The 24338-nt window shown below is 43.8% G+C and overlaps 1 protein-coding gene across 2 annotated transcripts; it reads right to left on the reverse strand.

Moving 5' to 3' along the window:
- Positions 1-482: 482 nt before the first annotated feature.
- megf8 (multiple EGF-like-domains 8) lies at positions 483-24197 on the reverse strand. Of its 2 annotated transcripts, none has more exons than XM_078252502.1 (44): positions 24046-24197; positions 22780-22969; positions 22498-22661; positions 22195-22404; positions 21281-21461; positions 20877-20965; positions 20181-20394; positions 19883-20066; positions 19315-19460; positions 19116-19226; positions 18860-19011; positions 18605-18706; positions 18258-18405; positions 17716-17879; positions 16105-16308; positions 14530-14727; positions 14097-14357; positions 13858-13976; positions 13640-13771; positions 13268-13381; positions 13008-13091; positions 11896-12135; positions 11574-11758; positions 11247-11460; positions 10811-11045; positions 10548-10680; positions 9979-10229; positions 9586-9696; positions 9355-9473; positions 9000-9237; positions 8735-8906; positions 8365-8528; positions 8091-8226; positions 7768-7999; positions 7521-7647; positions 7214-7424; positions 6766-6980; positions 6474-6669; positions 6163-6331; positions 5831-6023; positions 5571-5741; positions 5340-5470; positions 3886-4018; positions 483-3664 (listed from the first exon to the last, which is right to left on the reverse strand). In XM_078252502.1, exons 2-44 carry the CDS (start codon positions 22955-22957, stop codon positions 2171-2173), a joined length of 8625 nt encoding a protein of 2874 aa, XP_078108628.1. In that variant the 5' UTR covers positions 22958-22969; positions 24046-24197; the 3' UTR covers positions 483-2170. The 2 variants fall into 2 exon arrangements, with proteins under 2 accessions (XP_078108628.1, XP_078108627.1); XM_078252501.1 differs by having other exon boundaries at positions 23735-24197.
- Positions 24198-24338: the final 141 nt, after the last annotated feature.

The following is a 24338-nucleotide window of genomic DNA, read 5'->3' on the forward strand; positions in this document are numbered from 1 at the left end:
CTTTGTATTTTACGATCAGTTTAGTAGCAAACTGTAAGATTCAATTGATACTCTTAATTAGAGTTCAATAAGAAACTGGTGCACTAGGGAGAAGCAGCATCAAAGGTTTGGACAAATACAGGCCTACAGTACTTGAGTTCTTTGAGGCTTTTTTTCCTTCTTCAAATAACCTAGAGTAGATCTAGGTTAGTCTAAAAAAAAAAAGAAATTCGTTACATTATTTGTAATTAAATCTTTTTTTTTGTCAGAAATGAAATATTGAAGTTATGGCAGCATACTTTATATTAAAATCATTGTTTTCTAGGTCTCATGTCCTAATTTTCTAGTCTGGCTATCACCAGACCAAGCTGCAGGGAGAAATCAAATCGGCGGCAGATCGGGCTGGGTTTACCCGGTCTACTAATTTTCCTTTTTTAATCAAGAAATAGTATTAATAGTACTAATTGCATGTTTTTTTCCTTCTGTACAAAACACACTCACAATCATGTTCATCAGACTTTATTTCAGCCGACTCCGGACCGAAAATCTTGATGCAATCTTCTGTACAACACTGTTCCCTTCTTCAAAAACAAAAACTTAACAACAAAAGTTATGTACAAAAATATGTTACAAAAGAACACACAAAGATACAGACAAAAAAAACAATAGTAATGCTTACTTGTGGAGGGCTGTTATAAATAGTGATAGCATTTATTTGAGCTTTAGTTTGCTTAACTATGCTGCCATTATTCAGTTCATTTTGTTCATTCAATAAGAAGCCAGTAGCATCATTCTGAGTTCATCCATGACACTGTGTGCCATCTGAGGCTGGATGACATCCCCTCTGTTTCACGTGAATAAATGGGGCTCATTGCCTCCATGCAGTGCAAAAAAGGAAAACCGAGAGAAAACAAATAATAATAACATCAACACCAACCAGTGAACAAGTAATTCAGTCTCACTGAAAATAAAGATGGTGTCAAGTGTTCTCGAAATATCTCACCAGGAGAACTCTTTCCATTATCACTGTAATTTCAATAGAGTAACATTTTCCAACCATACTGTATTTTTTCCCTTCTTGTCGCATCAGTTTTTTTTTTAATATATATATATCAAATTGTAGCTATGATTGGCTAATACAATCACCTAAGCAGACAAGTTGCCTGAAAAAAGCAGTCCAGCAAAACTAGCCAAACACCAACATACATTTCATCAAATTAAAATCATTCAACAAAATGTAATGAAATGTTTTAAATGGACACATCATTTCTTCATTTTTTATGGACGAGTTCTGTTAAATTATTAAATTATCATAGCGTCAGGAACTGAAGACTAATATTGAAAACATTATCCTTTTTTTTTTTTTTACAAAAACAACTCATGAAACAAAGAGAATAAGTTATTGTTATTAGGTGTAAGCCAGTCGACTCACACACAAGGCAAGAAGTGAAGGCTGATGAGCAGAAAAACAAATAAAAGTGTAACAGAGCAGGTGAATGAATATGCAAAGAAACTCAGGAGTCTGTTTAACATAAACCTGTAGCTTAGTAGCCTGCCATATACTGAGTTACAATTATAAATCACTCATATTGACTATGATATAAAAAAACATCTCACAAGCAACTTTGACTTTTTTACCTGCGCTGAGCTGACAATCAAAATCTTGCACATTATGCTGAACCAATTTAAGTCTTTGTTCTCAATGGCAATTTTGATTGTCACTTTTTGGGGTATAAAGCACATGTTGGTTCCAAAGAGAGCGGCTGTATTTTTTAAAACCTCTGTTGGTCAGTGAGAAGAATTTTGGCAACAGTCCAGCTTCAGTCTTCGTATGAGACTGACTGTCGAGTGTGCTCATACCTCTTTAGTGATCACAGACAGGATGCAACATTGTTTTGTTGATACGTATAGCAGTTGTAGTGCATTCTAGACACAGCTCGCTTGGTCACGTGAAGCACTGAATTACAGCACAGCAAAACATAATACAATAAATGACTAAATAATTCATTATACAGTGTATGTACAACTCTGTTCAAAATGCTCATGTTAACTGACTGTGTCATGACTCTTTATTTTGGACTTTGTTTTTGTCTTGCAGCTTTCAGAAAATTAATTCATCAAATATCAAGCACTTCACAGATTTATCCCATCTCTTTTATCCCTGTCCTCTTTAAATTCTATTGTTTCTTCCCTACATAGCCATAGTGGTCAGGTGTTGATGCCCTAGCAGCCCCTTGCGCCCTGCTCCCGCCCCTGGGTGCCCCCCTCCATTGCCATGGCCACAGTATTCTTGCAGGTTCTGACGCAAAGTAACCAGTGCAGAGCCCAGACAGGCCCGATTTGGAGCTAAGACACCCCCAGGCAGCTGGAGGAGGACAGTGGCCACCCCAGCCATGCCGTCATCTGTGGGCTCTAGGGTGATGGGCCCTACCTTAAAGGTGGAATAAGAAAATCCCATGAGCTGAGAGAGGAAGGGGTCAGAGCGGCAAAAGTGCTGGTAGCCGCTGTATGTTGATGGGTGGTGATGGTGTGAGGCCGGGGTGCCAGATGTGGTACTGGCATAGTGGTGGGTGTTCAAGTAGTGCAGCGGCAGGTGCTGGCTACCGTTGCCCCCTCCACCCAGGGTGAGGTGATGGTGGGCTGTGGGTCCAGAGCCTGGGTCATGTTTGTAGGAGACAGCTCCTGCCCTGCCCCTCTGGCCCACCACCACTCCTCCTAACTTGCTTGTGCGGGCATGAGCAAGCGATACAGTGCTGCCCCCCACCCCTCCACCAGCTGAAGGCAGGTAGATGAGCTGAGGCTCTTCCGGCTCAAGGTATATGGTGAGTTTAGCAAAGGGCCTTGACGCCATCTTGGTCATCTCCTGGATGTGGCGACGCTGCTCCCGACGGAAGTCCAGAAACTGCTTAACCTTCCATAGGAGGACGCAGACCGACAGGAAGAGGAAAAAGCAGGAGAAGAAAACTGAGAAGAAGACAAAAAGATCGATGTGTGCTTGGTCCTGTCGCAGAAACAGCAGGCCCTGGGACTCTCCCTGTCTCTCGGCAGTTCCCACACCTCTCAGAGCGATGTAGAAGCGGCTGGATTTCAGAGAGTGCACCTCATGGGGGAAGGTAATGACCACACGATCTCGAACACCTCGGACAATCAGCACTGTCTGTGGTTTCCACACAGTGATGTAGGTGATGAGTCCTTCAGCCCGCGCCTCCGTAATTTCTCTCTCTGCCCCTGAGGGTTTTGCTTGCAGTTGCAGGGGGTTGTTGGAGAGCACGGGACCCCCGAGACTGGATGAGGCATTGGCAAGCACCTTTATAGGGGACGGAGGTGAATCCTTATCTATACCTGTCGTTGTCCCCCGAGTTACTGCTTCTTCCTCGATCCTGATGGTGTGAATCCCTGTGTTTCGGTCTACATCCACAATGAAGATGTCATGAGAGTTGGACACATACACTTCCACCTCACCAAAGGTAACATCAATGGTGACCCGAATGTCCACATTGGTGAACTTTGGCTGCGCAGAGAAAAACACAGTGCGCCCCTTGGGCAGGTTGCGAATGGTGGGATCATGGAAGCAGTTGGTCTGGGATGTGGGGTCAAAGCAGCACTCGGTGTCAACGTTGAACTGACGATAGCACTGACGCCCATTCACCGGTGTGCCATTGAAGGAGTCTTTGCACTTGGCACACTGAATAGCAGAGCACAACAAATACAACTTGAGCAAAACCCAGCAATGGATAGGACAGGGTCACAAATGTTTGTCTCAATTCAAAATTTTGCTTTTATCAATGCAGAGAAAGAAAATCAAACATGATATTGTGACCAAGGCCACCTTCTGTGTGGAGAATATGTTATATATAATTTTGCGAAGTGAAACCCTTCTTCCATAATTGAAGTGCATGTGCATACCTGTTGCCTGTAGCAGTCTTTCCGGTCACTCTGAGGGCTGCTGAGACAGGAGGAGGTCTCTGTGTTGTTTTGGCAAGGGCAACCTGTACCATCGTGTTCATTACATGTGTCTGCATGGCCATTACACTGACACCTGCAATGAAGAGGAGAAAATACACTAAAAATGAGAAATACAAATACTAAAGGAGGAGAAGAGAGAGCTTATTGAGCTAATAAGTCTGTTGCTTCTAGGGATGCACCGAATCCAGGATTCGGCTGAATATTGGGCTTTTTGATGGGGTTCGGTTTCTGTAGAACTGTAGAATTTTTTTCCACCGCACCGAACCCTACGCGCGCGCTACGCTGGTCGACGCAATGACGCTGCCGTTGATTACAGAAAGGTGTTTACGTAGGTGGACCGCAGTCGGCTGTGAGAAAGTGAAAATGGAACTTGTGAGCAGAAAAAGTGTTGTTTGGCAGTACTTTCAGTCAAAAGAAGGCGATTCAAGTCGAGCTACATGTTCAATTTGCAATGCCGATTTGTCTCGTGGTGGCAAGAACCCTAAACAATACACAACATCGCTGCTGTTAAAACATTTGCATATGAAACATACGAAAGAATACGAGTTGTGCATGAAGGAATCTACAGACAGCAACCAAAATGCAGCAACTTCAGGTACGGCTAAGGAAGGACAGTCACAGCTAAAAATTTGTGTTAACCAGACAGTGCCTCTCCCGGGCTGTCAGCCGTTCTCTCGGCAAATGAGTCTCCCTACAGTGGGAGCGGAGCAATGGATCGGCCGGCTGCTGCTCGTTAGCTAACGTTAGCCTTCTAATTTCACCCACCCAACATGCCTTCATCATACACTGCTTAGCGAAAATTTGCCAAACAAAATAGACGGAAAAAAGAGCGTGTGAATTCAACATCAAGTTGTTACATTTAACTATTTTACAGGCTGTGGACATTGTTTACTTCATTAATGTGTTTACTGTATTAATGGACTGAGGATGGGAGTAGGATTCGGTATTCAGATTCGGCAGAATCTTAACCAGTGGATTCGGTATTTGGCCAAACCCCAAAAATCTGGATTCAGTGCATCCTAGTTGTTCTATAAGCATTGATACTGATTGCCTTTTTGCAACATTTGCACATCTTATTTATCTAACTTATAGGCATAGGGAGATTTCCATCTCATGACTAGCATTTTTTTTTGCTGTAAAAAAATTCCCTCTGATGGCATGGTTAGTTTAAAGAAGCATCAGCATTTAGTTGTACAACATGCGATGCAGATTATATCTGAAAGGCCTGGCATTGTGTCAACCCAAAATAATGGTAATTGTGGACAATGCCAAAAACATTCAGCATAAAGCCCTTTTAAAAACATTTAAAAGCTTGGCATATAACATATAAATGCTTTGTAATGTTGGTCACGTCATGGGAATCCATTGACTGCTGAGCAGCAAACATTACTCACTTTTCACACTTCCCCGGCAGCAGGAAGAAGCCGCTGAGGCAGCTCTCACACTTGTCCCCCACGCTGTTGTTTTTGCAATTCACACAGACAGCATGCTCTTCTGTAGGACCCTCAGACACCCAGTTCTGAATCTGATAAAGAGACAAAGAGAGATACAAGAGTAAGCACAACTGGTGTATTTGTTTTTAACATATAATAAAGGAGAAGGCCACAAGGACAGCGGACACTTACGCTGTTGGGGTCCAGAGGGAAGAGCCGTGGATTCTCAAGGGCCTTCTTAAGTTCATCTCCAGATAAACACACAGCACTGTTTCCCCTGCAGAACTCCCGACATGGACGACAAGTGCCGCCCCCCTTGGCAGAGCCCACAAACAGGGGCTTACACTTTTCACAGTGCTTACCCTGAAATTTTATGAAAAATTAATCATCCCCAGTGGGCATGGAAAAACTGTGTTTACAGTATGTGCATGTGTTTTACTATGAGCACTTACTATGGTGTTATTGTGGCACTCAAGGCAAACATCTGGTTTGCTGACACCAGCGCAGTTGCTGTGTTTGTTGCAGCTGCACTGAGAGGAGCAGTTTTCCCCCACAAATCCAAAGTGACACTGGCAAACTCCTGGGGACACGCACGTCCCGTTCACACAACCTTCTGCACAAACTGGCTCACACTGACCAGAAACCCTGTACAGCAAAAAAAAAAAAAAAAAAGAGAAGAATTTAGTAAACCTGTACAGTTACTATGTAACGGAATACATTAATTCTTTGTAAATATCCTTGTGTATTCGGCACCTGAGTCATAAACGCTAACTCCTGATCCTACCTGCTGAGTATGTAACCCTGTTTGCAGGTGCAGTGATATCCCTGGGGTTGGTCGTGGCAGTCCTGGGTGCTGTTGCAGTGGTGATGGCCGTTGGCACACTCATCCTCCTCTGGACAGTGGAGGAAGGACCAGCTGCTGTTTCTCAGGGGGCAAACGCCCTCACTCACACCTGGGAGACAAGAATAGAGGAAGGTGAGTGAACCACACATGAGAAAAGCAGAAATTTTGATTAAGTGATAAATGTAACGCTGGACTGGTTACACTCCACAATGCTGAACTTCTTGAACGCATCAACTGAAGATATTTCTCACCATCAAGTCCTCCTTGTAAGCAGCGTCCAGCCCCATTGCCCTCCCGAGTAGCACACCAGCCACACTGAGGCCTGGAAATGCACTGGGAGCACTGTGTGAGCTGGGAGCACTGGGGAGAGCAAGAGTCCGCCCCAGAGAGCAGACGACCGCACTGACCCGCCTCACATCGCAAGGGCACGAAAGACGGGCTCATGCACTAGCGGAAGGGGGGAAAGGTTAGCTGTATATGAACATGATTTTATAAAAGAAAAAACTCATACAAAATACTCTGTAAAGCTCCGTAAAGTCTTACCTGCTGCAGAGCCATGCTCCACACACAATGCTGCCAGCCCCCATCAGAGCCTCTGGAGCCCAGACAGAGGCTGCAATTATTGAGACTGTGGCAGGGTGGAGGGCACGGCATAGGGGGAGAAGACTCCACCTGCATTGGTGAGACGTTGAGCAGGGCGTAGCTGAAACACGTCCAGTCATAGGTGGGGTTCACACTCAGGATGCGCCGTGTCTCACCTGAAATGATCACAACACAGTTAACATGTTCTAGTGGAACACAGACAATATTTAATTTATTATCTCCAAAATAATAATTGATCCATACGGGTGTGATAATCATAATTTTGAGTGTATTTAATGTTTTTTCATACATTGACATTTTATTTATTTTCAGGTTTAGACTGAAAATTAAAACAAAAGTGCCTATAGGAAATCCATAATTTCTCTCTTCGACACTATATTGCCCATACCTGTACGTTTGAATTGGCGAGTCCACATGCATTTTCCTGAGGCAGTACACTTGGGGCAGTCAGAAGCCTCACAGCTGGTCTCAGTGCAGTTGCTGGACAGGAAGATCTCTCTCTGGTTGATCCGACAGTCATGTTCAGACGTACAGCTAACAGAACTGCTGATACAGGCCCCCTCTGGACAGTTTGTGCACCACTTACACTGTAGAGCAGGCTGGGAAATTCAGTAAGGAACAAATTTTAGTTGATAGAAAGGAGCTGTGTCTGTTTGAGCTAGTGATTGTGTTACAGTAGGGGTGTTGTATATTACCTGTGATGTACTGGAGAATGTTTTAGGGTGTCGGGCGAGGCATTCACTGCAGGTCTTCAGTCTGCGACACTGGTCTGGCTGACGAGGGGTCGGGGAACAGGGAGACTGGCCAGTGAAGCAGCCCATTCTGACAGAAAGGGAGGTAGAGAATTGAAAGTTTGACAAATTTTATTTAGTAGCTGCACATAACTTCAAGCTCAAGAACAGAGTGCTATTTATTTAGAGTTGCTTCCAGCCAATGTGTTACCTCTCAGCAGTATCAGAAGAAGCACAGGTTCCCCTACACCAGACGCAGCTGCCTGTGGTGGTGTTACAGGCCTCTGGTGTTGGCAGCAGCGCACAGGGGTCAGAGGGCACAGACAGGGTTAAGAGTCTGCCCAGTGTGACACCATTGAAGCCCCCTGACAGGAAGAGACGGCCACTCAAGCTTGTCATGGCAAGAGACACTGAACAATTTACTGGATCTCCTACAACTGAGACTGAAGGAAAGAAAAAAGTGATTAGGTTTTGGTATGGAAAATTTAGGATTTGACCAGAATTGAATCTGCAGAAAGACACTAAGATGGTCACCTGGTTGTATCCAGGTGTTACAGTTGATTTGGTACAGGGACACTGAGTTACTGTAGTCTTCAGCTTCTGTCCTTCCCCCGACAATGACCATGGTGTCTTTGATCATGGCTGCAGCGTGGAAGAAACGGGACAGGGGCTGCAAAGCAAAGAGATGACACAGCAAGAATAGATAGGTTATTTATATGCAGTGGACTGATAGAAGATAAATGCTTGGCTTGTCTAATTTACTGGCCTGTAACAGGAGGGTAGAGACTAGATGAGGTCGGCGTCTTACCTTATTACCCTGTGAGGGCACCAGCAGAGACCAGGTGAGGTTGGGGTAGTACAGACTGTAGAGCTCGCCTGAGGGCTCCACAGTCTCCACGTGGAAGCGGTAGCCACCAAAGACATAGATGGCATCAGTCTGCTCATGGTACACTGCTGAGTGGCCATATAAACCTGATTGAAGCACACATAAGGCAAAACAGGTTAAAGTGCAAAATTCAAAAATGTATTTTCAAAATGCAATACCAGAATTCTCTTTGAGGTTGACTAATACATAAATTACGTTTGTACTTATATAGAAGTAGTGCATCAGTCAATAAGTTATTGACCAAGTAAGAACTATGTTACAATCCATAACAAAAACAAAAGGCCTTAAAAACCTGTAGGTGGTGTGCCAGTGTGGGGGGCAATGGTCCAGTTTCCTGTATGAGGGCTGAACTCCAGCAGATGGTGGTTGAAGCCGTTGTCTGGAGAGTAACCTCCAATCAACAGCACAGAGGAGTCTCGGCGTACAGTTAAAGTGTGGCCAGACACCGGGGGCAGCACTGTGCTCTGTCAGAGATGGAAGAAAATGTAATTTACTAGGAGGTATAACACTTATACACACACAATATTTTGTATTTCCACAATAAATCTAATCCTAACCTTGTGTTCTCGCCAGACTAAACTGCTGAGATTAAGACTCCAGGTATCCATGGCAACACCGTTTTCAATGACACCGCCCACCACCAACATGAAGTCGTGACTGGCTCTGTGGCTTCCAGAGCCAGACTCATGACTGGTCAGCAGTGCAGAGGCGTGGTGATAGCGAGGACTCGGAGTCGAGCCTTCTTCCACAGAGCTTGTCAACATTTGTGTCCAACGGTGCTCTGACACAGAATATCTAAACAAACCAGGGACAAAATGCATTATTACGCATATATAGACATTACTTATACTTATACACACAGTATAACATCAAAAATGTTTTGTGACATTCATACTACTCAGAACGCCCTACCTGTAGACATTTCCCAGAATGCCCTCTGACAGAGAGAGTCCTCCATACATCCAGAGGTTGCCCTGTGGTCCAGACACCAGAGAGTGGCCCATCCTGTGGAGAAACCTGTGGGCCTGGTTCTGTGAAGCAACGGTGCAAAATGAATGTGTGTTTGTGGTCGCTGGGGTGTAAGATTCATGAATTGTGCAGATTGATTTTTTTTTTTTTTTACGGTTTATGTTCTGCCCCTACCATTGTCAGTTGTGTGTCCAGCAGTGTTTCCCAGACCAGACTGTTGGAGTCCCGAGGAACAGAGCAGTCTGAGCCAGCCCAGCTATCTGAGCACACACACACTCCCAGAGACTGAGACAAAAAAAATATGTTGGTTAGCAATCTAGGAACATTTGTAACATGACTATTACTAGACACAATATTTTACAGAGGTCATTTCCGATTATCATGAACACATCACAAGAAATCTAATGGCAGAGAGTATAAAACTACAGTGTATGGTACTCTAACTGTACATTTTGGACACAATTTCCATTCTTTAATAATTCCCAAACACGTCTATTCCTAGAAATAAGTGATCCCTGTGCCCATATCAAAAGTAAAATTCTAAATATAAATTGTCACAACTCTTACTATATTACAAGCCCCTCTTCCTTCTGCTATTCCACAATCCTGAGGGCATATGGGCCGGTTGCACTGGGGTCCACCATATCCCTGAGGGCACTGACAGAGCCCCCCTTGGCACTGAGCTCCAGCTGGACACACAGGTGACCCCTCTTCGCCCTCATCAGAGCTCTGGTGACACCGCCGCACCCAGAAAGATGCATTGAAGCCTTGAGGTTTGTTTGAGGAGACGTTGGCCTCAAAGTAGACGGAGATTACACCTGGTAGTAAAAGAGAAAATAGAATATAGTGAGAGCGACATGGTGATTTTCGATTCTGTGTGTTTAAATGCCAACTATAACTCCATTACTTCAAATAAGTAGATGTGGGTAAGAGTTTGTATAACATGTTTCAATGGTTGACAGCAAAAGGACTTACCCAATGCCCTGAGGTGAAGTAATCTGCTAGGTAATTAGTGGTTAATGTGTTCAGAGGAAATACCATTTTAATAGCTCAACTTTTGCTGTCTGCCTGTAATGGACAAGCAGAGTTCTCCAGGCAAAAACATGTTCATTATTGAATGAATATATGGATGATACCTGAGGTGGCCTCCACAGTGATAGGTTGAGTCCTTGTGGTGCCACAGAATGCCCCAATCAGGTTGTGATCTGAATGTACAACTCCATTGGCCAGGAAACGAGGAAGGCCATCAAACACATAGACAAAGGAGCTCTGCAAAACAAAACAAAGGGAATTTAAGGGCGATAGTTATACAGGTAGGAATACTGACAATGTTTGATGCTACAGCACAGCTAACATGTTCATTTGCTCGTGTGTATTATCAGGTCATGTTTGTACTCACTTTACAACGTGTATGGGAGTCTGGGTGTAGAGTGAGGGCTACAGGGGGACACAGCTGTCTGGGCAGACAAGGTGCCAGGTTCTCAGTCACAGACAGGACCCACAGGCAATGAGAAAGTCCTCCGTTCCCTTCTGTGCCACTTCGCCAACCCAGAGAAGAGGAGAGAGGCATGGCAGAGGTGGAGGAGAGCAGCACAGAACGACCCTGGCACTGGCGGTAGCATGTGCCATTGTTCCTGTTGGAAAGAGAAAGATATCAAGATAGATGAGTCATGATGAAAGAATCTGAAAAATAAAAATCATAAATCACTTTCTGCTTTTATCAATACCTTATTGTAATCTCCACTCCTTGATTTCAAATAGTTTTCAATCAGTACAGACACAAAGAAATAATAAGTGTGCGTTATACTCAAGTTGTAAGACGAAGATCTTCTTACCTGGGGTCTCCGTAGTAACCAGGAAGGCAGGACTCACAATGTGGTCCCTGAGTGTTGTGGGTGCAGTAGCACTGGCCTGTCTGGTTGTGACAGTATCCTCGGAGAGGGTCGCCATGGCCGTTACACTCACATTGCACACAGCCGCCACCACCAGCCAGCGCTGAACCAAAGCTACCTGGACGGCAGTGCTCACAGTGGGGTCCTGTAGTCCAATCTGAAAGACAAATTTTAACAAATGCCGTTTGATTTTACCGCATAAATTGGCCTTGTTCAGTAGGACTTTAATACAAAAGATGACTGAGAACAAGCTATTGAAACAAGTCTCACCCTGGCATTCGTCACATATCCCTGGTGCAGTAATACAGGTGGAATGGAAGTTGCAGCCACAGTCAACATCGCATTCAACACCACTGAGAACCAGGGTGGCGGGGTCAGACGTCCAGCCAAGGGAACATTCACACTCAAACCGTGGGCTGCCACTACATTGGCCCTCACGGCACTCATTGTAGCACCTGTGGAAATAGCAACAATTATGTTTGGGTCAAAATGTCCTTTAAAAAAAATAATAAAATCCTGATGACTAAATGGAAAATATGAAGATTTTTCGCCCAAGAGAGTTGAAGGATGAATAAACAGAGGAACATCTTACGTCTGGTTGCAGTGCAGTGTGCCATCCCCTGTGTATCCTCTCTCACAATGGCACTCATAGGAGGTGGGAGTGTTGATGCAGGTGGCGAAGGGGTGACAGTTGTGGAGACCCAGCCTGCATTCCTCTACATCAGGGCAGGTGGGGTAGGACCAGATTGCATCTTGCTCTTCGTCATCCAAGAGCTCCAGCTCCATCTCCATTTCCAGGGGTCGTGGCGGGGCCGAGGTCTGGGGCTCGGGGCTGGAAGAGTAGAACAAGGAGAATTGAAGTTGGACAGGTATACTAACAGTTTTGCCGACCGGATACGGCAAAAGTTTAATCAACTAGCTCCGCTATCTTCTTCGTTGCTCTGCTTGGTTGTAGCGTGCAGAGGGAATTTGAAAGACAACCGTTTATCCCGCCCCTCGGATTGAGCGCTGCCAATGATGAGTTCACAGACCCAACATCTTGATGTGGGTCTGGCTTGTCAGGCTAAGATTGGCTATCACCCGATGCGGGATAGGATATAATATCACACAAACTTTACAAGATCAACTTAAATAGACATAATGAAACAAATGGACAACTCATAGTTTGCAAAAAAAATATTAAAAGAATTAATACCTTTTAATGGCCTTACTTTTTACTAATTTGATTTACTACCTTTTAATACTTTTTAAAACCCTGCGGACACCCTGTACTATATCCATCTATACGTCCATCCACTGTGATATGGCTCTATGTAGAAGTTCTGTTTAATTCTATGGTATGTGAAGGTTTCAGAAAGTAAAGATCGTAAAGAAACAAAAATCCCTTCAATAATTTTTTTTCAAATGGATATAACTGATAACATTGAAATATTTTCTTTTAATACTGGGACAAGTGAATTTTATAAGTCTTGCAAATGCATTTTGTCCTTTTCAACTTGGAGTAATTGTATTGTAAAAAAACAAGTTAAGGACCCCTTCCTCTTCAAAAGAGTGAAACACCACAAATACATTTACAACCTGTGAAAAACACTCCATCCATAATACTTTATTGTAAATTACCAATATAACAAAAGCCCTTCCTTACGAGAAAAAGGCACCTACTTACTGCATCAAGTCATGAAAGTATAATAAGAGATTTCTTACTTTGCAGCCTGTGCTTCAGCCACAGCCACACTACAGTTATACACCAAGGGGTCGTCCATTCCTGCCCAGTCTCCCCTCAAACATCTGAAAAGATGAGTAGAAACCATGAATGAATACAAGAAGACAATGACTATTAAACATATCAGACATTTTATAACAAAAGGGAATTATCAATAACTACATCAATCTGTACAGAGTAATTGTCAAAGTATTTGTTGTGAATATGTTTTGTATATTTGTTGTATGTGTGCCATACTTACTTTCCAATTGTGGGATTGTTGTAGTCACCACACCAGCCACACTGGAATGTCCGCAGGCAGTCTGTGCACGTGTTTAAAGCTGAACATTGCTTACACTGGGGAATCGAATGAACACTGACAAGTAAGAGAAAAGAAAAGAGAATATTAGATTAATGATTTAGGTTCAATTCAACTCACTGACAAAACATAACTAATTGCATTCAAAAGACGTTATATTTTAAAATTCAGTCAGTTCTTTGTCTTATTTTTGGTTTATGTAATGTGAGTGTAACAGGAAAGCAGTTAACTGTATGTGCAACTGCAAATAGGTATGTGTATCAACTGTCAGCTGAAAATAAAACAAAACAAGTCTTAAAAATGTCCTTATTTTACCTGTCGTACCAGTCCCTGCACTCTCCATAGGGGTATTTTGTGAGGTAGGCAGCAAAATAGAAGCAGGCCTGGGCTGACTCACACCATGCACACTGGCTGGAGTTAGAAAGGCACTCACCACACGTCCTTCTCCTTTGCAAGAAAAAAAGATGCGAGTTAAGATTCTTGTTACATATAAAAATATAAACAACATATAAAAATATAGTTTTTCAACTTACTGGTTGCAGACTTTAGGACAACCCCTTGAGTCACGTATGGATCCATCTAGTCTTCCCCGTCGACTGCACTGGTAGTCGCCTTTCTTGCTGGAGTTTATTTGCCATTCGCAAAAAGGGTCCTGCAGGCCAAATTGAGCTTTGCATGAGTCAGGAATACAGCAGCTCCAAATTAAGTTATATAATAATATCAGCTGCATAGTGACACTTTATGTTAAAATTAGGTGTTATCTGTGATGTACCTGAGTACAAGCAGAGCAGTCTCTGTACTCTTCACACAAGGTGCAGTGCTGGGGTGCCAACAGCAGATGGCGCTGACCATCCCCCTTGCCTTCCCTGTTCTCTCCCTCAGGGCAGGGCTCGAGGTCTGGGTTGTCCCGCAGCAGGCAGCGGGACAAAGACGGGCACCAACCACAAGACTGATCGGACAAACAGGCCAGACAGGACATGTATGCTGAGCAGGAACCTGAGCGGTAAGGCTCCAGGAACAGGAAGGAGATCTCCTAAAGGGAGAGCAAGTTATGAGGGAAAGGGCATATTAGGTAAGAGTTTAGCTTTTGTTTTACTATTGAATGAACCCATTGTGCGGAAAAATGACAGAACCACAAGCTACAGTTTCTTTTACTTCATCAAATCTCTTCATAAAAGCACATGTTTAACTGTGCCAGTACTCACACTGCCTCCAGGCAATGTTCTGTTCCATATCAGGGCCATCTCACTGGTCTGTCCTGAGCCAGAGTTGTTAAGGTAGCCCTCAGCCTGAACAAGGTAATGGTTGCCCCTGGTCAGGTTAGAAAACAGTCTACTCCCATCTGTGCGAGCCAGCAGCTTCAACTCTTTCTCCTGCTGGGCTGCCCAACGACCCACCACCTCCTGCTCCGATAGGTTAAAGATGCATAGAGAATTAGAGAGAAAGAAAAAGTGGACAAGAGTTAAGTAAGGCTGGCAATAAATAACTGCTGCTAATTTAAAAAAATCTCTCAGTCATTTAAAAGGTGCTGTAGGTAGGACTGTGAAGATCCAGGACTTAGCAAAAAAATTTGAACATCGACAACTTCTCAGTCCCTCCCCCCCTTTCCGCTAGAGGACAAAGCGGTCTCCTAAGCCCCTCCCCTCCACAAGGGAGAATGAGTGTGTGTGCATGAGCAGTGATTGACACGCAGTTAGATACCCCCCCTTGGCCCTGATTGGTGTATCTGAACAGGGAGCGGTGGATTTTTGCAAATCACACTACAGGCTGTAGGTGGTACCAGAGGAGCCAGATTATTTTTTTTAAATTACCCGCTTCATGTAGTTCTACTGGAACATAGGGTCAGTTTCAGAAAATATGACAGAAAGTTAGTTTTATAAGTCTTACCTACTGCATCTTTAATATACAACATAAGGTATTTAAATTAAATTAGCATTCCAGAAATGTACATAATGTACTATTCCATTACAAGTCAGTGCATTTAAATAGAAAATGTACACAATCACAATCTAATGCAATATTTTTCCACAATCCAATACACTATTGTGGGTGTTTAATTATTGGGAAACTTCAGCAGCAAAACTGTCAAAAAGCATACATAGTTTTGTTGTCAAGTAAGGTAAATGTAATTGCAAGTAAAGACACAAGGGAGGTTATTTGTCCTGCACTTATTACTCCTGTGGGGATGCCTTTCCAATAGTCACAATGTTATTCAACATGGGGCTAAAATCACTACATTATGTCTAGTAAAAATAATATTATAAGACACGTTACATCTAGAATAGTCTCGCATTGACAGTGCTCTGGTTTATTGGCATTTCTTTGACCCAATCACAATCATCAGGGGTGGCGCTAAGCTCTGCACGGAGCCACTGCAAAATAGCCTCAGGAAGGAACTTGTTTTGGTGGAACGTGCACATTCAAAAGTTGTTTTAGTCGTGCAACAGAAAACTCAGATTGGACAGATAGTCTAGCTAGCTGTCTGGATTTACCCTGCAGAGATCTGAGGAGCAGTTAACCATAGTCCTCATAAATCCACCGGAGTTTAAAATTCCGAAACAAAGAAAGCAGAAGGAAAAGGAGATCGGCGAAAAGACATGCATCCGGTGGAATTTCCTGCGGCACCACAGCAATCGCGGCGGTGGAACGTCGTGGATATAGACTACATCTAGAACAACTAATTCTGCCGATACTTTCCAATTTCAGATGAGCAATTTATTTTAAAATAATTTATTGAATTTATAAAAACACAAAAAGTGCTGACATGCATTTTCCCTCACCAGTTGGCTGGAGTTGGGCCCTGAAGCCATTCGGGCCTCAAAGTGGAGCCTTTGGATGCGAGCCCACATGGAGACAGTCTCGGTGGGAGGGGGTGCAGGTGGAGGGGCCCCCCACAATGGGTGGATGAAGCCCCTGAACTGTAGGGCTACATCCATTTCTGTGGTGGGACTAAGGATGATGGTGGTACTGCGTAGGATGGACACCTGGCGAAGGGGTGAGGAGGATGGAGGGAGGATGGATGGAAGTGGAAACACATCAACAAAAGGACTATTCTCTACAAACTGCTTCCCAAGTTTGACAAAACTACTTAAAAAAAGGAATGTTCTCTATGAGCGCAATAAAACACAAGTGAGCATTGAAGCAAAGAGGTTGAAAAGCCAAGAGCTAGGCCTGTCACGATAGTCAATAAATCGCACGATAAAAAAAAATGAGCTCGATAATTTTTCCGGCCGCGATAATTTCCATTTGCATGCTTGTTTGTTTTCCTTCTCTCTCTCTACCAAAGAGACTGGAGGACCACGCTCGGTTCCTTAGCGTAACGAGGAGTGAACCCTCTTGTCAGTCGCATGGTCTTTGTGTGGGCGGGACTCCAGGCGGAGAGAGAGAGAGAGAGAGAGCAGAAAACGCTAGTTGAGAGTTGGAGCAGGGTTTCCCGCAGCACTTTGCAGATAAGGCGCCGTCAAAAAAAGTATATATCAAGTATATGAGCGATATCCGCCGTGTTACTCGGCGTCCCGTTTTCTCCCTTTCATTCCAAACCACACAGTTGACGACCTGCAGGTGGAGACAGGCTCGGACATACAGAGTGCGGAAAGTGTTTGTGTGTGTGTGTGTGTGTGTGTGTGTGTGTGTGTGTGTGTCGGCCCGCCCCCATGAAGCTCCGACCTGCAGAGGAGCAGAAGCTGCACCTTCGCCAAAATGAAGACTGAAAAACAGAACTATTTTGGTACAAACATTTACTCGACATGTGGCAGGTAGCCATATAGATAGATTTAATGTATTAATTATATATTATTTAAATGTAATATTTAGTGTTAAATAATTGTTAAATGTAGTACAGAGTCTGTAGTCTATCGCACAAACACTCGAGGAATGCTGCAAACATTTGACAGCCAGTAGGCTATGAATTGCCTGGGAGAACATACAACACAAACGGCAATTCCACAACTGTACAACAGCGTGAAAGATGACCAAAAAAAAAGACATATTGTGGATATTTAAAATGTCTTCCAGTTCCAGTGTTAAATATTCTTTAGAAATACAAGTGTATTGATCTTTGAAAAGGTGTACCTGCATTATTATGCCATTATCATTACGCCATTATCATTATATTAGATGAAAATGGTTTCGGACGACAATATTATCGTTTATCGCAATCATTTCTGGGACAATTTATCGTCCAGCAAAATTTGTTATCGTGACAGGCCTACCAAGAGCACAAGGTAGAAATTCACAATAAAAGAGAAACGATCATAATATTCAAGTTGGAGAACTACAGTGCAGTCAAAGTGTCAAAGCAATGTTGGAGGAAGGAAGGAGGGATAAATATAAGCAGAAAAGGGAAGTTATTACAACCAGTACAGTTAGCACTTGAGATTTGGACTCCGTACCTTGTCAGGCTGGGAGTCGTTGCGGGGGTGCTGGAAGGTGAGCAGGTGCAGTCCCGGGACATAGTTCTCGGTGCGACAGGAGTGGAGGGAGGTTAGGAAAAGGGTACGCTCCCCCCACCAGCCGTACGCCCCTGAGATCTGGTCCACACGGCACGCACTTCGCTCTGTGAGACCGAGAGGGAGAGGTCAGCATACAAAGAACACATCTGACCTCCACAAATATCGTAATACAGCCGACTTCTAAAGTGTTCTACTGTACTGAAACAAATCTAATCTGTGACTTTTGTGTGACGTGTGTTCAAAAAGAGTAAAATGACATGACCTCACTGTACCAAAGGAAGGATATGATTGGACAGGCAAGTCAAATCATGGTCTGAATAGCCTGTACAAGCTCGGCTGGGTGTAGTCACATCACTGTGCTCCATCTCTGAAACACGCCCAACATAAGTCCCTCCCCTGTCAACTCCCAACATCTTTTTTTTTTTCCAGTCTGAGGCTTAGCCCTTATCTTTTGCCCTCCTTCCTCCCTCATTGGGTCTCACCTGACACTGGTAGGCAGGACTCATTCTGAACACACCAGCCAAATTCACCAGGGGCACGGGCCAAAGCAGCCAGAGTGCCACTGAACACCAGGCAGGACTGGCAATCAGACAGGAAGCGAGCCAGGCCCAGGCAACCAGTACTGCCACACTGTGAACACAAAAGAGGTGTTATAAATTGCACTGGTAATCCTGACAGATATTCATACAGGTGAAAAAAAAAGTGAAAGAAATGTTTTGGGTGTCTCCTAATCGTAATGGATATACAGTTCCAATAATATATTTACACTACATTTGTATGAATAAGTCAAAGAGAGTAAACCACAAGGCTGGGCTGAGGAAAGTGTTACCGGATTAGTTGGCTGGTACTCTCGACAGCGGCCTTCACACCAGCTGCACTCTGGGTTCTTAAGGCACATACTTTCGTCTAGCGCCTCAGCACAAACAGCGTCCTAATAATGCAACACACACATACACACAGTTTCACAACAATTTAGTTATTCCTAGCTGCTCTTCTTCAAAACTATTTTTTTTCAGCCTTCCTCCCATCAGTCTTTAAAACGACATGACTGCAAGTTGTCTTGTTTTATGACACTTTCACTCACCCTGTCACCTTGATAGCTACTGACAAACAGTGGAACTTTGTAAGCCACCAGGTCTCCACGGGCAACGCCACTGTAACCCCCAGCAACCAGTAGCACTCGTCCCTCCATCACAGCAGCAACATGCGAGTAACGCCCCCTCACAGAATCCCCTCCTTAGAAAAAATTAAAGTTTTGTAGGCAATGTACGTGTAGATGCTTAATAACAACCAAAAAAAGAAACAAGCTGGACTGTGTGTGAGAGTCTATGGGAACTCACTACGTGACCATCTCTCCCCAGCAGACACCCATTGGTGACAGCCCAGATGATAAAAGAAGATCTCCTCATCAAAGCACTTCTCCTCTTGGTAATGAATATGTACATTCCCCCCTGTGAGAGAAAGGGAGGAAGAAAATAGATAAATATACACAGGACAGCACTGATTAAAGAGAATTATGTTAATATACTTAATGCTTACCGTAGACCACCATGTAGTTTCCAATGACGGTGGCTGAGTGGAAAGCTCTCTCTCTGGGGCCGGTTGCTGGGAAACGAGAACGGAAGGATGTCCAAAACCGCCTGTCCACGTGGAACACGTCTGTGTTGTTCACCCTCACGCTAAACCTTAAAAAAATATACAAGTGTACTTTCAGAATCTATAAAAGATGCTGTGTATATATATATTCAAAATGTTGGGTAACAAACTTGTTTCATCATTTCAAATAATTTCTACTTCTACTATTCTTATCTTTTTTCTGCAGTGCCTTCAATTAACAAGTTTTAAAACAGAAATCACGTTTTATCTAATCACGAAGGACAAATAGTTTACAATTAACTTGATGTCTACAGGTATAGACAAAAATATGACATGTGCGATCCCCAAACAAAAAAAAGATACATTCCAAAACTAGACAGCAAACTGTTATTATTATCATTAGCAACCACAAATAGAAATGTGTGTACGAAATGTTTCTACCAGCTGTGTGTGTGTGTGTGTGTGTGTGTCTTAATGTATGCCATCTGCTAACGCACAAGAGGGTGTGTACCTGGCAGTAGTAGGCCTGTGACCTCCGTAGACCAGCAGTGTCCTGGATGGGCTGTGGAACACCATGGAATGGCCGGCAGTGGCCGGGGGCTTCCCACCGGTGGGCTGAACAGTCTCCCACCGCCCAGAGCCATGCAGGCCGAACCGATACAGAGAAGAAGAAAACATATCCTCCTCAGTGCGACCTGGGATATAAGGAGAGAGAAAAAGGAAAGATGCTGCTTAAGTACAATTTGTTTTTAAGGGATATATGTAATCTAAACATAGACTGCCACGTGACAATATAATATGAAACCCACCTCCAAATACATAGAGATAATTGTCTACTACAGCTGCAGCGTGATTGGCCAGTTTAGGAGACCCACGTGAATTTGAAAAGCCATGCTGTTGCCAGTCATCTTGAAGTGGCCGGTACATCCAGACATCACTGGCCAGGGAGCCGTTGGCTAGCTCTCCTCCAAAGATAACCATATTACCCATCCACTCTACTGCTGTGTGGGAATGACGAGCCACCTGACAACAGAGGAGAGTCACAGTGCAGGAATGAAGTGAATTAAAAAGAAATGTAAAATAATAAATGGGAGCACTTATATTCACATTGAATCAGGCACTTGGGAGAAATCAGGAAATAGGAGTAGACGTTTACATACACTGCAATAACCTGATTATGAAAAAAAAATGTCATTTACACACTTTGACAGTGATCAGATTTCTGCCTAACCATATTTTTTAACCACACATTTTTAGTGAATTTGTCATATGACGCTGTGGGCTGGGGAGTTTTTTTTGCCAGGGTATCTGAACTGAAAACATAGTGAGAGGATAGGGCAACAGGCTTAATAGTGAAATCATTGTGCATTGTATTTGAACTATACAAATGATCTACTGTTCAGCTGTGGAAACCCACTTTGTAGGACTTCATTTCAGCTTGAGTTTAATGCTGTGTGTGTGTGTGTGTGTGTGTGTGTGTGTGTATTTATCCACAAACCACTTACAGGAGAGTGACCATAAGACCTGCTTTCCCATTGGTTGGATGTGAAGTTATATTTGATCAAGTCACCAAGAGCTCTGTTCAGGTCAAACCCTGGAGGAAAATAAGTAATATTCAAACATGATGTCATTAATCAAAAACACTATCGGATACTAGAGAAGAGAAAAAGTCAAATAAGGGACTGCAGCTAAATCAAATACAGCAATATTAAAGTTGGTTAAAATCCAACCCTTAATAGAATAGGAGTTCTATGAAGTGATAAAAAGTGTTACAAGTTAGAATGTAATTACTCTGCCAAAGAATAAAGGACTATTAACTTACAACAAGTGTGTTAAAAAGGGGGTGGAAGGTGGGTTTGTTCAATTAATATCAAAACATCTGTGGAAATTAGGAGTATGTCACTCTCACCGCCAAACAAGTACATGGCTCCAGTGGAGGACAGGTACACGCCAGCAGAACCCGTCCTAGGAGGCGTGTAGGGGTTTTCTTCACTCACACGCCACCACTGCCCTGCCCCACTATCATCATGGAAACCAAGCTGGCAGCTGTGACCCAGGAAGCCTGGGTTACACAGACAGCGCTCTCCTTTCTGAGACGAAACATGGAGAATAAAACTAAAATGCACACATGACAAATATAATTAAAGCTTATTCAGGGAAGAATGAGTGACTCTTTGGTTAAATACGGCTTTGTGTCCAGACACACAGACCAGACGGCCGACCCTCGGCAGAAAAGGCAGTTGGACTGATCAGTCTGCCCCAGTTGGTCAAAAAAGTGCCTCAGAACGCACCAAAGCAACGAGACGTAATACGTCTCCATAACAGCAGGCGGCGCTATTCTGTATTGTTGCCCAAAAATGAAAACCGGCAGCTGATTGGTCGATCGCGTCACATGGGTCTGGTTTCTCCAGAAATTCAAAGACAGACTGTCACGGCGGCTTGTTCAGAATACGATCTCATATTGTACTAAAATATTTCACCGAAACGTGTTTCTGAAAACATTTTAAGTGAGAAATAGGCCATGCAGTTGCTGAATCTGTCTTCATTTCAGATCGACAAAGGTCAGTTTAAAAGATTTTCGTCAGATTTTGAGAGACTCTAGTCACGCTCATTCCGCTCCCCGTTTCTGGGTCATTTGAGTCCGACTGCTGGCAGTGCCCACCCCGCTGATTATACATGTCAAATCGGCCCAAATGAAGGCCCTCGGACGGACGACGGAACACACCGAACAGACTCGAGTCACTGACCTCGCCAGACTGCCCGACGGCCGATTATCGGCTCAGTGTGTAGTAGTCTTTAAACATTAACCATCGCTTCTCTTACCTGGTCACACTGGCCATTCACAGAACAAGCCTGGGAGCAAAGAGGGGTTGTACAAGCTGCTTCTCCCCAACCCTGATGGCAATGGCACTTTGATGTAGAGGAATCACAGCGGCCATGACCACCACAGGCTCCAGGGCACACAGAGAAGGTGTAAGTTGCATTGAAGCCAAGGAGGTTGTAATTAGCATCACTGAAGAGATGAAGCAGCATCTGGAACAAGGACATTAAGTAACGGTCACAAAGTCAATATTTGCCACAGTTAGAATGTTTCAGAGTTTCTTTCATCATGTCTTAATTGGTTACCTTGCCAGACTTGGCTTCAATGGGTTGAGGCAGAGTGTTGCCACTCAGGCTGGCAAGTAGAGGGCTCTGGTAGGAGTCTCCATCATACACAAACAGGTAATCATAGGTACACTCTGTGTCCATGAAGGTGAAATTTAAGACAATGCGGTGACTGTTGCTAGGAGCTGGAAGATATTAAAAGTTGGGAGATATATTAGGGAGATTAAATAACAGTCTATTGGATACTTAGTTGTTAAATGGTCAAATTTCTTGTGCACAAGACAACATCTTGGTTCATTATACCTTTGATAAGCCACTCGCAGTTCCCATTGACAGAGTAGTTTCCTGGTCCATCTGTGACGTAGCCTGGTGGGCCCCTCAACACCTGCCTGTGGCCCTTGCAGTCCCCTGCCTGGTACGCAGGCAACTCAGCCAACAGAAGAACCACCAGGATGAAGGAGACAGGGCAGGATGAGGACATCACTGGCACCACCTGAATAATGGGAGGCACAAGGTGAAAGAGAATAATTTGGTGTGGGTCCTAACAGATTATCACCAAAAATATGTAGTAGCATCGTGCAGCAAATGGGGACCAACCACCGACGTTTCAGTTGATAGACCACTTGATTTACATCACAAGACAAAGGAACTATGCCAGCAGGATAGAGAGGATTGTTTCTATGGAAATCCAAGAGTCATGTAGCCTGGTGGTCCCACAAAAAAACTTCCTGTGGCCCTTGCATCCGCCTGCCCGTTAACATAATTCTCTTTTTGCTGTAAATTCCAGTTAAAGTTTACATGACCCTTCTGTAAACTGCAATGGCATTCACACTGCTGAATTGAACAGACCTGAAGGTGCAAAATGACAATGTTTTATGCGCATTACGAGACTCAGAGGCAGCCTCTGGAGAAGAAATTATTCTGATCGAGCCAACATCTGTTAGCCCCATGTACAGTAGCATTAGCTAGCGTACCAGTGCACCAATCTCACAAACATAACAGTAAAGTTACACGAAGGTTTTTACACATGTGGCTTGTATACAAAGAATGCTACCAACACACCGTGTATTGACTGTATGTCTTATATCCAACTAGCTTAAGGATAAAACAACTAGTATCCGCAACAAGGGGCTCTCCTCAGGCTATCACAACAAAGCTAACGTTGCTAAGCTAAGATAGCTAGCTAGCTGAATACCGTTAACAGTCAGAGGCCGTTAGCTGGCTAGTTGGAAAGTTACATTTAAATTATAAGACTCACCAGTTCACGTCTCTTTGGCCTCATGTTAATTTACATTTTCGGTGACCCTTTAACGCTAACGTTAGCTGCTACATGAGCTAACCTATGGCTGGTGGTGCTCAAGACTGACAGCTAGCTGAATTAGCTAGTAGCTAACGTTACTTCCTCGGAATCAATGCAGAGGGCAGCCCTGACTGGGTGTACAGCACAGAGGTCTGCAGCTGGTCCGTTAGCTAGCGGTAGCGGCTTGGTTAAGTCCAGATGCGCAATCGTCAGTGGCTGCAAAATATACCAGGAAAATTCATACTTGAGAGTAATTCATCATAATGTACCTTCGAAATAATGTTTCTAAAACTCCGTTACACTAGCTAGTATCACATAGCTAACAACGAAATCGTTTAACGGCATCGACCTGATTCCTACAGGGACAGATGCCCCCGTTGTTTTGGTGTTTATGGCTGTTAGCAGTAACCGGTGGTTGCCAACACAAAAGACAGCGCCGCTAGTTGCATGTCCCACCACTGCCATCCAGCGGAGAGGAGAAACAACGTTTAAACGTCTGGATAGTATAGTGGAAGTATTCAGATCCTTTACTTAAGTAAAAGTACTAATACTCTGTTACAGT

The sequence above is a fragment of the Sander vitreus genome, chromosome 6 (assembly GCF_031162955.1).
Source record: "Sander vitreus isolate 19-12246 chromosome 6, sanVit1, whole genome shotgun sequence".
In the NCBI taxonomy this organism is placed as follows: Eukaryota; Metazoa; Chordata; class Actinopteri; order Perciformes; family Percidae; genus Sander; species Sander vitreus.